The 14,201-nt window shown below is 41.5% G+C and overlaps 1 protein-coding gene across 1 annotated transcript in view; it reads left to right on the top strand.

Annotated features, from left to right (window-relative positions):
• The window catches only part of Cep63 (centrosomal protein 63), a 43,825-nt gene that overhangs the window by 6,901 nt on the left and 22,723 nt on the right, over window positions 1-14,201 (top strand). Inside the window, exons 3-5 of the mRNA XM_051140758.1 lie at window positions 505-682; window positions 7,534-7,629; window positions 9,440-9,562. Of these exons, the coding sequence (XP_050996715.1) occupies window positions 505-682; window positions 7,534-7,629; window positions 9,440-9,562 (397 nt within the window). The remainder of the gene's footprint in view (window positions 1-504; window positions 683-7,533; window positions 7,630-9,439; window positions 9,563-14,201) is intronic.

The following is a 14,201-nucleotide window of genomic DNA, read 5'->3' as shown; positions in this document are numbered from 1 at the left end:
CAGTGGGTTGAGAGCTCTGAGGCAGGCTGCAGTGTGTTCCCAGTGACAGTTGGAAGAAATAACTGCAATAGATGTTGCTCAAGGATGATTTTTTTTTAAAAAAAGCTTTTTTCATTATCTTTTTCCTGCACAGTAGCCTGTGTGCTACCAAGGCTGTTCAATCTGCTGAAAGAGATACAACATAGGCTTGCCTGGCTTCTCCCAAAAGCATCCCTGAAATATTCCAGAAGACCTGGTTAGTAGCTGTGAAAGCCTTACTTGGCAAGGCAGATGTAAAACCCCCATCTGTGTTCACCAAGGACCTTGGCTTAGGTTACTCACTAGAGGGGCAGGTGGAGTAAGCAGCCGAGTGTGACGGCGTGGAAAGCAACGGCTCAGACACCCTGGTCTTGGCTTCTGTAATGTTTCAGTTCTTCACATAGGTTTAGTCTGTGATATTTTTTATCTGTGAAAGATGAGAAACCACGCGGGCCTAAGTTGTGTTTGCTCTGTTGGTGTTTGTAGGGGATTTTTGACATCCTGTGAAGCAGAGCTGCAAGAACTCATGAAACAGATCGATATAATGGTGGCTCATAAGAAATCTGAGTGGGAGGGGCAGACGCATGCTCTGGAGACTTGTTTGGACATCCGAGACCAAGAGCTGAAGGCCCTGAGGAGTCAGCTGGACATGAAGCACAAAGAGGTAGGAGGGCTGCTCACTCCTCTCGTTACTTTAGATAGTACACGGGCCACATGCCCATGGTCATGCATGTATGTAATACATTGGAGCAACTCCACGCCCAGGACCCTTGATTCACTCTTCTTTTTGGTAGTTTAATCTTTTATATTAAACATGTTTACGTGTTTGTTTAAAAGAAAGCATTTGTTTACCAAGTTAGTTTTTTGTGTTGTTTTCTGAGATAAGGTTTCTCTGTGTAGCCCTGGCTGTCCTGGAACTAGTTCTGTAGACCGGGCTGGCCTCGAATCATAGACCTGCCTCTGACTCCTGAGTGCTAGGATTAAAGGTATGCACTGCCACTGCCTGGCCTTCTCCTAATTCTTATGGTTTCTTTTAGAAGATAATTTATTATGAATGTGTAAAAACATTAATATTTACTTCAAGGACCATTTTACTTTGGATACAGATAATACATACTTAATTTAGAAAACTGTCAGAGGAGACTGGGCTATGGCTTTGTGGGTTGCTTATTCTGCAGTGTTATAAGGCCCCGAGTTTGCATGGCCAGAGCTCATGTAATGCAGCTGAACATGGCAGTGTACATCTGGAACCCTGGCACTTAAGAAAATGGGAGAAGGCTTATTACATCATCTTTGCATAACCTTCATATATTACATGTCTGTATCAACATCGCCAGCTTTCTAGGAGTTGGCTTGGCTCTACTTGTAAGGTTAGATGAAAACCTTGAGGACTGGGCGTATGGTTTAGCCGTAGAGTGCTTACTGAGTGTGCTGGAAGCCCTAGGTTCATTTCCCAGCATTATCCTTAGCCCCCCAAATACAAAAACAGACAAGCAGAATTGAGTCCTTGATTTTAACAGTTTGCCTCTTTTGCCAGAGTTAAACCAATAAAGGCTGGGGAAGCAGTTCAGTGATGGAGTGTGCTTCGCACACAACATAGTCCTGGCCAGGATCTTCAGTACTATGCACAAAGTTAAGCCCATTTCAGATGGACCTTTGTTTAAAATTAAGGAAGAAGAAGGAAGATAAATTCATTTGCAGTCCCACCACCCACTAAAATTGGTAGTGTTGAAGGGAGATTTAAGAATATTTGCTGGGCTGGAGAGATGGCTCAGAGGTTAAAGAGCACTGGCTGTTCTTCCAAAGGTCACGAGGTCAATTCCCAGCAACCACATGGTGGCTCACAACCATCTATAATGAGATCTGATGCCCTCTCTGGAGTACAGGTGTTACATGCAGGCAGAACACTGTATACATAATAAATAAATCTTAAAAAACAAACAAACAACCCCCCCAACCCAAACCCAAACAAACAAAAAATTACAAAAAAAGAAAAAAGAATATTTGCTGATTTACTTCTCATAACTTAGCTGGTACAGTAGAAGGATGGTGCATACTGGAAGGGAAGCATTTCAGATGGAAGCGTTTTCTCTAAATTTCCATACAAATTAGTCTGGGAAGGATAAGAGCTGTAGGTAAATGCTAACCTCAAACCTCATTCTCATTCTGCCAGCCTTGCCTGTGTGGGAATTTGCCTCATCAAGGCCAATATGAGTTGACTGCTATGCCTGGTATACTGCCAGGACTGGCAACATGATGTTGTGATTGATGATACTGTGTACATGTGTGAAAATGTCAAAGTATTAAAAAATTATCTCCCAGTGGTTGGCCGTTTGCAGTTAGAGTCAAATAGTACTTTAGTAATATTGGGTGCATCAAATTTAGATGTTTGCAAATGGTATTTGCTAATCTGGGGCTTATTTTAAAGTTTAGGAACATCTTTTAAGAATACAACTTACGCAGAAATAGGGAAGATGATGAGAAAGCACACCAAATGAGTCACATTGGATTAAAAACAAACAAACAAACAAACAAACAAAAAACACCAACAATTTGATGGGGGCTGGAGAAATAGGTCAGTGGTTAAGAGCACTGGCTGCTCTTTCAGAGGACGGAGGTTGGATTTCTAACTCCGATTTGGTAGCTTGCAGCTGTCTATAGTTCCAGTCACAGGAGATATGACACCTCCCCTGGCCTCCATGGCACCAGACGTGCATGTGGTGCACAGACACGTGGAGGAAAAACACCTATACACATATAACAATACATAAATGAATGACTAACAATTTGAGCAGACCCGTGCTCCTCTTTTTGGGGCTACTGTGGCTCTCCTCTACTTTCTGGGGACAAGACAGAAGCAGTCATGCTCAGTAGGTTGAAGTAACAGCCATTTCCTGGCTCAGAAAACCGCTGTGTATTTTGATTTTAAGTTGTTTATTTTGTTAAAATACACAGAAGTACCTTACGTTGGTGATTGTAAGACTATTACCTCACTTGGAGGCTAAGTTTGAACTTACTCCTCTGGTTTAGTTTTGATACCAAAAGCATTGTTATCATTACTCAATTGCTTCAAAGAGAAAGAAGGTTCCCAGATGATGATTTGAAGATCACAGGTTTGGCATAGGCTATCCAGGAAATTTAGAATTAGTATATGTCTAGTTAACTTGCTGCTTCATTGGTTAGGTTGTTGGGAATTGATTAAGTTTTTAGGTTAAATATTTCTATCAAACACCAATAATGGGACCCTATTCCAGAGAGTCTGTGAAATCTTCTTGCATCAACATACTTATTTCTAGGGCTAGGGTGATGATAGTTTGATGGGTAAAATGCTTGTTGTATAAGCATGTGGACGGACTGGGCTAACATGCGGATGAGAGTGCAGGTCCTCGGAACCCACTGACATCCCAGGTGGGTGTGGTGGTCCTTCTAGCTCTTGGAAGGCAAAGACGAGATCTCAGGAGCATGCTGGCTAGCTAGACTAAGCTGTATGGCAGACTCTGGGTTCAGCTGAGAGACCCTGCTGTAAGAATAAAGCAGAGGGCAGTTGAGGAAGACTCCTGATATCAACCTCGGGACTCCACATGGTCAAGCAGGTTTTATGAGAACACAGATACATATCTGTATACATACACATGCACACAACACACACACATGCACATGCAACCCCCCATTTCTAATATGTTCACAATCTCACATGCTATAACAACTAAAAACAGGGTTTTTAAATTTTTTGTATTCTGTTTGAATATAAGAAGCAGTTAGTCTCAGGGTAGAAGTTATGTTCCTCACAGGAGATAGGTACCTGGTGAGATAGAAAGCATGTGAGACTGCGCATGCATCTTTTGTGAGAAGGTTTTATTGTGGTGAATGTCATTCACACTAAGCTTGAGTTTCTTGGCATGGCTGATTTGCACCCTGTTCTAGGCTCCTTATCTCATTCTGGGTTGCTGTTTGTGCCCAGTACTGGCTACTTGTGGGCCATGTTTGGAGGAGCACCACTGTAAGAGAGCTACTTTGCTAGTTAATGTATTTCTCACTTCAGAGTTGAGATGGGGTTGATTTTGATGGGATTTCTGTTGCTGTTGTCTCTAACTCCCTTTGGGATAAGTTGACCTAGTGAAATAAGTGCAAGTTTGCAGCTCGTTTCTGCGTTTTTCAGCTGAATGCTCTTGGACAAGTAGCTTCAGTGCGCTCCATTATGTACAAAGTGGGGACATGGATGCCCCCATCCCAGTGCTGCTGTGAAGACTGAGACATTGAAAGTAATAAGTAATGTTTAAAGTGATCACTGAAGGTTGGAGGATATAGCTCAGGGTAAGGTGCTTTGCTGACTTCTCTAAGCTGTCCACTGACCTCTTCACACATGTCATGGCAGAACCTTAAAGTATATACTAGTCAAGAATATCTTTCAGGCTAATAGAAGGAGAAAGTAGAATGATAGGGAAGAAATCAGTCCAGAGAGGGCAAGTTGCAAGGAAAAAAGGTGCAGGGCTTATCAAATACAAATAGCACAGAAGACAAAAAATTAAAATCCAAGTAAGTCAATTGTAACTTACTCAATTAAAAGACAAAAATTGGCCAACGAGGTGGAAATATTGAACCACATTATTTAACTATTGTAAATGCACATGAAGGTTGAAAGTAAAAGGCAAGATAAAAATATCTGCCACCCAGGCACTTGAAGAGAAAGTTGATGTAACCAGAGAAAACATGCTTGAAGCAGAAGCCAAGAGCCGTGTTGCTAAAGGGAATAGCGATGCTTCATCATGATGGAATAAAAGTTTCAGGACATGCAATTGTCACAGACACTTTGTATTTTGTCACATTCGTTCCCTTTGATTTCATTCTTGCTGTTAGATATGGCTCTCTGTGTCATCAACATTCCACTGTGCTTGCTTCTCTCAGGACCTTGGAAAGCTGCTCACAGTAAATCTAGAAATGTCTGGTAGTTACCTTTCCCAGGGCAAACCTCAGCAGGGCAAGGATGGCTAAAGTCAGCCGCTTCCTGTTACTCACAGAGGAGTTCTGAAACACATCCGTCTGCTTCCTTAGTGGGTTCCCAGTGGCACAGCCCCGGCTGCCCAGGAGTAGGCCACATATTGCTCTTCCTTCTTGTCTCCTCACTGTGTTTCCAAGGTCACTGCAGTTAGCTATTCAGAAGTACACTTCTCCGATTGTACTTTTAGGAAAACTCAAAACAGCAGCAAATAATGCAGTAAGATAATTTTAACCTTCCATACATGTATATAAAAAGTACCAGGACTGTCAGAAGAAAGCCGCAGCCATGCTTGGGAGTGTTAGCACATTTTTATTAGTAACTGATGGAGGATATTCATAAAGATACAGATGAGCAGTGTGGTCAGCAGACTTGACCCAGGTTATAACTATAGAACATGATACCAGAGAACTGCAGAGCATGCATTTCTTTTCCAGCAGAAACTGAATGATTACCAAAATTGACTCTATACTGGGCTGTGAAGTAAATTTTGCCATAAACAAAGTCTTGAAATCATAGATTTCACACCACATAACCCAACACCACATAAACAAGTTAAAAAAAGATAACCTTGAAAAATGAGTGTATTTGGAAATTAAGTAAAGTTCTGAATGACTCAGAGAAGTTGTGATGAAAATGAAAAATAGTTGGTATAGTTCCAGACCTCAACTCTGGGGCTCTAATAATCCAACTATAGGTAGTTAATAACAGCCTTAAAAATGTAGAAAGCAAACACAGACAGGAATTATGGAGAAATTACATTCATGGAAACTGTAGACTTAATGCAGCTCTCTTGTTTTTGATAGAACAAGCACATAGAAAGGCCAGTTAATGTGGAGAGCTGATGAAAATCAAGTTGACCTAATTAATCTTAAACATGTTCTTTTTAAGTGACTGAAATATTTTACTGCCACCAGGTAGCACTCACTATAATCAGGAGATTAAATTGTATGTTTTTATAACAAAGTAGATTTAAACTAACACTCAACACAATAAGCAACTTTTCAGTAAAAGACAACTTTTCAAGTACTTGGAAATTAAGCAATATACTTCTAATTGACCTTTCAAGTACTTGGAAAAGCACTATTCATCTAAATGACCTTTATTTTTTAGATTTGCTTATTTTATTTATGAATATGAATACTATACCTACATGTATCTGTTTACATTTGTGTCTGGTGCCTGTAGAGGTTAGGAGAGGGCATTGGATCCTCTGGGACTGGAGTTGCAGATAATTGTGAGCCATCATGTGAGTTCTGGGAACTGAATCTAGGTCCTCTGAAAGAGCAGCTAGTACTCTTGATTGCTGAGGTAGTTCTTCAGCCTCCCAAATATCTTTGAGCCAAGAAGAACTCAGTGAAAATGAGAATATGCTTTGATAGTGAGTGATAATGAACTTGCTGTGGATCACATTTGTGGGGTTGGATGAATGGATAGGGGTAGCATGTGTGCTTATAGACACAGAGGGCCTAAGACTAATACACAGCACAGAAGCAAACCAAACAGAAAAGCAACACAGGATGCAGCTCATAGGGCACCTAAAGAGAACTTTAGCTATCTGTATCTCCAGATATGTTACAATAAGAAGGCTGAAACTCAGTCATTTAAATGCCTCTTTTAAGAACCTAGGAGAAGCTGGGACGGTGGCTTAGTAGGTAGGTAAATGGCTTGCCACAGAAGCATGAGGACCTGAGTGCAATCGCCAGCACCATGTCAACTCCAAGTGTGACTGTACCCGTCTACAAACAGCACTGGAGGGACAGAGCCAGGAGGGTCCCTGGGGCTTGCTGACCAGCCAGGCTAGCTGAACAGATAAGCTCCAAGTTCATTAAGAGACCTAAACGTGGAGGATTGTTGAAGAAGACATCTATCTACATCTGGTCTCTACAGGCATGTTAATATACATGCATGCACACCTACATACACATATCAACACGCACACACACACACACCATGTACCAGTTAAATTCTAACTGGTTGTCAGGAGAATACTGCTGGATACTCAGTTGAGGGCTAGGACACTGGGAGGAACCAAATCACTGAAGATTGCGTTGGGGTCACTTCCTTACCCTGGGAGATGAGGGAAATGTTAAAGTAAGTAGGAGCCACCTCTAGTCTTCTAGTCTGTCTCTGATGCTACTGACCTGTGCTTTACTTGTGGAAATTGCTGTTCAAGCTTTACAGGTTTCTAAAAATGAAATATTTTTTGTTACCAGAAAATTTAAACTTTGTATTTGCAATTTTTATGAGGCTTTATTATTTATATTTAACAAGGAAGGTTGGGGAGGACAATCAGACAGGAATGTGAGTCTCGAACTGACTTTATATTTGTAAAAGAGTGGTTCGTGTTTTTAGCTGTTGTGTAGACTCAGCCATTTCCTTGCCTGCCTGGCAAGAAGGCTAACCATGCAGATACACTTGAAGACGTTAGTTTGCAGTGAGTACAAGGATTAACTTTGTCTTATGTTGATGTCATTTCAGTGCTAATTCTGAACAGCACTACCTCTTTCTGCTTTTAGGTCGGAATATTGCACCAGCAGATCAAAGAACATGAAAAAAGCAAGCAAGAAATGGCCATGGAGTATAAGCAGGAATTAAAGAAACTGCAGGAAGAGGTCAGGCGTTAGTTCTGCGATCTGATGTGTGGTTGTTCTTTCTCTGTAACTTTTGACCATTGGGTTGAGAACTTGTTTCTATTTATATGGTAGGAAATGAACATTCTGCATGATACTCTGTAGGAAGTATGTGGTGGAAATATATTTTTCTGACCTTGAATCTAGGCAAAGACTCTTGCCTGGTGTGTTTGATACAACCTAAACCAGCAATTGTCTGAGATTTGAAAGGAAAAAGAGCTATATTTATATAATACTGAAATCTTTATAACAGACAGTATTTTAATTTCTAAGTTCATTCAGTTACTGACTTTTAAATATTGGAAAGTACAAAGGGATTAGAAATATTTTGGGAACCGTATGGGAGTGATGCACACGTTTAATCCCAGCACTTGGGAAGTAGAGGCAGGTGAATCTCTGTGAGGCCAGCCTGGTCTACAAAGCAAATTGCAGTACAGCTGGGACTGTTATACAAAAAACTCCTGTCTCTAAAAACAAACAAACAAACAACACAAACAGACAAAACAAAACAAGAAATATTTTTTGATTAAGAAAAGCAAGGGCGTCAAGATGGCTCATTGGGTAGAGGCACTCGCCACAACCCTCATGGCATGGATTTCATCCCAGGACCATATGTGGTGGGAGGAGAAAACTAGCTCCTCAAAACTGTTGGATGTCCTCTTCCTGGTGGGCTGTACTGCATGCCCCCTCCCTCCCATTTCCCATAAATAATTAGTATTTTTAAAACATTTTTTTAAGCAAGAAAATTGAGAGGCAAGAGATAGCTCAGCAGTTGAGAGTGTATTGTTCTCGCTGAGGACCCCAGTACAATTCCTAGCACCCACATTAGGAAACTTACAACCGCCTATAATCCCAGCTTGTGGGATCTGACACCCTCCTCTGGCCTCCATGGGCATCAGTACTTGCATACACATACCCACATAGAGACAAACACACATAATTAGAAAAAATAAAATAAAATCTCTAAAAAGAAGAAAATGCTATTTTAGTATTCAATTTAATTTTTAATATTGGGGAAATGGCTTTTGTTTTGGTTTAAAACAAAGTTTCCTGTTTATTGTGCAGCAGTGTCCTCAGGAATATGTCCATGAACCACTGGCCCAGAGGAGAACTGTCATTGCTTCCTCTCTTGTGCAGAGTGGGTTGTGGGTCCTGTGAATGCATGGCAATTGTAATAAAACTAATTTTTTTCCTTTTTTTTTTTTTTTTGATTGAAAATGTCATTGCTAGGTGCTAGAGAGATGGTTCAGAGGTTAAGAGCACTGGCTGTTCTTCCAAAGGTCCCGAGTTCAATTCCTAGCAACCACATGGTGGCTCACAACCATCTATAATGAGATCTGGTGCCCTCTTCTGGCCTACTGGCTCACAAGCAGGCAGAACACTGTATAAATAAATAAATCTTAAAGAACTCATTGGTAGCATTTCTTTCTTCCACATGCATATGCAAGCAAGCATGCACTTTGAGTTAAATATCCCATGCTGGCCTCAGATTCTTCACGTAGTTGTAGATGACCTTGACCTTGTAATTTCCTGCCTCCACCAAGTTATATGATCACTGCATCTGCTACTCCACCCAGTTTATGTGGTACTGGGGTCCCCAAGGCCAGAGCTTACTAGCTCAGCACTCTACTAACTGAGTTTTATCTCAGCCCTGTAATTTTAGGTCTTCTTTTTTATTTTGCTTTGCAACTCTAACACACTGCTAGTCTATTTTCAGTAGTGTAATTTAGCAGTGCTCTGATCATCACAATTTACTAACTCTTAAATTTTAAGTAAATAAATGTTTTTACAGTTAGGTAGACTGAAGAGAAGTTATGAAAAGCTGCAGAAAAAGCAACTAAGAGAATTTAGAGGAAATACCAAAAGTCTGCGGGAGGATCGGTCTGAGATTGAGAGGCTAACTGGAAAAATAGAGGTATGTTCACAGCAATAGTCCCCATTGTGACTGTCTGTCATTGTGTAGGCAAATACTGTTTTTAAGGAGCTGTTTTCTGAAGCCAGCTCCTGCCATCCGAGCTGTCACTGAGCTATTCTGTGGTGGCAAGGTGGTCCACAGGGCAGCCCATCACCACCTGCTCTGCTGACAGAGTTCCAAGACATCAGTAAATTCAGGAGGATAGTTCTTCCTTACAGGGCACTTGGAAATGTATGGAGGTTTTGCTTTTGTTATTATTGTTAAAATCATGGAGCATGAAATTGGCATTTAGGGTGCAGGGAGCAGGAGTAGCCAGCATGCCTGAGACTATGTCCTGGAGAAGTTCTTAGTACTGAGCTCTTCTCATTTTGAGAAACACTGACCCTCAGCTAGTAGCAGCCTTCTGTCCTATCACTGTGTCTCCACAACTAACCGGGTAGGTGCTTAGTGAATGTGGGGAATTGTGGCCTTTTCTTGCAGAGGACACTGCACATCAGTTGGTTTTGTTTCGGTTCCCAGTTAGATAGAGCATAAGTCACAAAGGATTCTCCTCCCTCTCTGATTTTGTCTTTGTTCTGTAACTCCATGATTATTGATAGAAGACAGTGAGTCCCCTCTCTTCTGTGTGAGCTCTTCAGTGCGTTGTAACAGTCACTCTGGGTACTTCAGGGACTCAGCAGTAAGCATAGGACCTAGGAATCTGTATTTTACCCAGCTTGACAAATACCATTCAACACCTTTGTGTAACTACTTAAAAAGTTTTCTACTCTGGGTGATCTGTTACACAGAAATGCTGGTATTCTTTACTGCCTGGAATTGTAATATTTATGTTTAATACTCTTTTATGTTTCAACATTCTTATAGATTTAGAACTTAGAATCAGAGAACCACACAAATACTGCTTTCCCTCCAGCCTTCTTTACTGCTACCTTTTCTTCCAGCCCCCTCACATTGCTGTCATCAACCCACACTACCAACCATGAGCACAGAGCCTCAGTAGCCACCTTCTGGTCCAGGTCACTTCACTGACTCTGAGATGCAGTTTCAGATCAATATTATCCTCCTTAACACTGCTGTTATCATAACCTTTGAGGGTTTCCTCCACAGAGATAGCACATAACACTCTCTAGTGCTGGAGTTTCTTGGCATCCTTTCTCTTGTAGCTATTTTGATCTCCTCGTTTCATCTACTTATTCCTATTGGCATTACTCAGCTCTTGTTTTTATGAGATTGTTTTCAGTAATGTAGTCATGTTATTTCTGCCAGTCCACGAGCATGGCAGGCCTTTCCATCGTGTGTGTGTGTGTGTACGTATATATATGTGTGTTTTACACACTCACATACACACTTTCACACACACACACACTCACACACACACACACATATATATATAAACTCAGCAGTGTTTTAAAGCTATTGTGAAAGAGATTGCTCTCCCAAGTTCTTTCTCTTGGTGTCTGCTCTCAGTCATGGAACAGCTACTGAGTGTGTATGTAGGCTTTATATCTTGCTCCTTTCTGAGGGTGTGTGCATCAGTACTGAAGCTGTCGCATGGTGGAATTAGAGTCTCATGTACAGAATCACTTGTGTGAAGAAAGGGTCATTTGACTTCTTCCTTTATTTGTATCCCTTTTCTTTCCGTTGGCCCTTTGCTCTAAGACTCCAAAGACTGTTGAGTAACAGTGAAGAAAGTGTATGTATTTATTGATTCTTTGTTAATTTCACAATGTACATACACTTCAATCCCACTCATCTTCCCATCCCTCCATATCTGCTCTCCGCCCTTGCAAACCTCCCAAAGAAAACAAATAATAAAAACAACAAAATACAACAAAACCAAACCCATCACTGTCACACCGTGGAAGCTGCAGTATATAATATAGAATACCCTTTTGCCCAAACAGCTTTACTTGCAAATGTTCATTATAATGAACAATTAGTCCGGTTTGAGGTCTGTGGCTTCTGCTACACTACCAATAAAAAGAACCCCAATGAGACTCTTCTCAGATATCCTGTTGTTGCCCTGTGTCATGGAGGTCCTGCAGCTTGGGTTCCACAGAACCGACCCCTTCACATGCTCCAGCAGTTCATAGATGGGGTAGATATTAGGGTGGGCCAACTCTAAGTCCTGGGCCCGGGCCAGTTCTCCTGTGCCCATGCCACCAGGGCCAGCTCTACAGCACGATGTAGAGTGTGTAGCTGGTGAGAGGCCAGGCCATGAGCCATAGTTCTTTATTATTAGTTTTTTTTTAAGGCTGTTGGATTATGTCAAAAGTCTTTTCTGCATAATTAAGAAGAGGATCATGTGATTTGTGTTCTGTTCTCAAGTCTATTAGTATGATATGTTATATTTGTAATATATAATATATCTAATAATTTGTTACACACACACACACACACACACACACACATATACAGTCATCCTTAACATCCTTGTAATGATGCATACTCGGTCATAGTGAATGATCTATCCTTTAAATATTTGTCTTTGCCAGTAAGGTTTGTTTCTTGTAGGCAACAAATAGATGCTCCTATTTTTTTAATCCAGTAAACTGTCTGTGGAGGCGGGGGAGGGGGGTGGGGGGAGAGAGAGAGAGAGGGGAATATGGAATTGTATGCACACATGTCCAGAGGAAGAAGTAGCCTGTCTTCCTTTTATCAATTTTCAGTTTACATTTTGAGACAAGATGTCTCAGTAAACTTGTAGCTTGCCGGCTGACAAGCTCCTGGGATCCTACTGTCTCCTCCCTGAAACACTGGAGTTACAGGTACCCATGGTCATGCACAACTTTTTATGTGGGTGCTGGGGATTTGAACTGAGGGATTCTTGCTTTCTCAGTAAACATTCTTACCTACTGAAGTTGCAGGATTCTTGATCACCCTGAGATTATGTTGCTTATTGGAAAAACCTGTTTCTAGTTGTATTGTGGCCGAGCCCTTTATTTCAAGAGCTTTCTGCTGTTGAGTATGGTAAACAGGATTAAGTAAAGCTAACATTAGGTTAAGTGGTACAGAGCCACCAGTTGACAGGGAGTGAACACAGGAAAAAAACCATAAAGAGTTAGAGGAAGTCAGGAGGATGGATAGAGAGACACACAGGAAGGAGAAGGGAGGGACATTCAGTTTGGAGCATTCCCTTTTCCTGCTGGGATGTTGGCTGAGGAGGAAGGCCAGCTGGGTGTTTCTCTGCCTCTCTTAGCTAGCAGGCCTTCACCCCAGCATCTTGTTCTGGAGTCTTCATTGGTAAAATAGAGTGATGGAGATTTTGTTAAAAACAGCACACTGTGACACTCTGCTAGCTCTGGGCTGTGTACTTTTGGTTGGAGAATTGAGACCATTACTATTGAGAGATGTTAGTGAAAGGCACTCATTCATTTCTGTCATTTTGTTGTTTTGTGTCTAATGTCTTTGTATTCCTCATTTGCTTATTTACTATTGTAGTGAAGTTTATTCTTTGCTGTTGCATCATGGATGTTTATCTTTCTCTTCAGTATGTAGAGCACTTCAGTATTACTACAATGAGGTCAAGAACTCCTGTAGTTTCTGTTTACCAAGGAAAAGTTTTCCTTCTCCTTCAGTTCTGAAGACTAGTCTGTCAACAAGGGAAGCCAGGGCAGGAGCTCAAAGCTGGGTCTGCAGGCAGGAACTGAATCAGACAATGGAGGGGCCCTGCCTTCTGGCTTGCTTTCCTGACTGGCTCAAGAGTCTCTCTTACACAGCCGAGGCCATCTGCCCAAGGACGGCAGTCCCACAACAGTCACTAATGAAGACAGTGCCCCACAGACATGCCCACAGCCAGTTTGATGGAGGCAGTTCCTCAGTGGCGGTCCCCTTTTCTCACATATGTCCACTTGGTGTCACGTTAATGAAAACTAGTCAGCACAGTAGTTCAGTGGTTTTAATAACCTGGGTTAGCCGTGTCGCCTTTCAGAGCTTGAATTACATTGTTCCCTGTCTTCTTGGCTTTTAGGGTTTTCTTGAGACATTTTTATTCTGTTGGGTTTACCTTTGTGTTGGTACCTCTCTCAGCCTTGGTATTCTTTGTTTTGTGTATTTAGTGTTTTAACTATAATATGATGTGGGAGGGTTCTTTCCTGATCTTGATATTTACAATTTTTTTTTTTTTTTTGTATCTTGATGACTGTTCCCGTATTTGGGAAACTTTCAGTTGCGGCTGTGTTGAATGTATTCTCTGCCCCTTTGTCGTGAGCTTCTCCCTCTTCTGTGTCAATGAGCCACAGATTTGATTTCTGTGTATGTGTACATGCACATGTGTATGAGCATGCATGTGTGTATGCATGTGCGGGGTGGGGGGGCTAGAGGTCACTGTCAGTTACTCTCTACCTTACTTTTTGAGACTGAATCTCTCACTGAACCTAGTACTCTCACTGATTCAGCTGGCCTGGCTGGCTTGTAAGCCTAAGGATTCTTCTGTTAATACTTCCTTAGCACTGGGGTTTCAAGTGTGTGCTGCCATTTTCTAGTGAGCGCTGGACTATATGCTTATATGGCAAGCATTGTTTACATACTCAGTCATCTTGCCAGCCCTTACTTAGAGTTGGTCTTCTAATGGTGTCCCTGGATCTTGTCTGTTCTCGTCATACTTTTTCTTTCTCTTTATCATTGTGTGAACGTTCTA

Source organism: Acomys russatus, chromosome 32, assembly GCF_903995435.1.
Source record: "Acomys russatus chromosome 32, mAcoRus1.1, whole genome shotgun sequence".
Taxonomy (NCBI): domain Eukaryota; kingdom Metazoa; phylum Chordata; class Mammalia; order Rodentia; family Muridae; genus Acomys; species Acomys russatus.
Note: the sequence above shows the minus strand (reverse complement) of the source record. Positions and strands in the feature narration are given on the sequence as shown.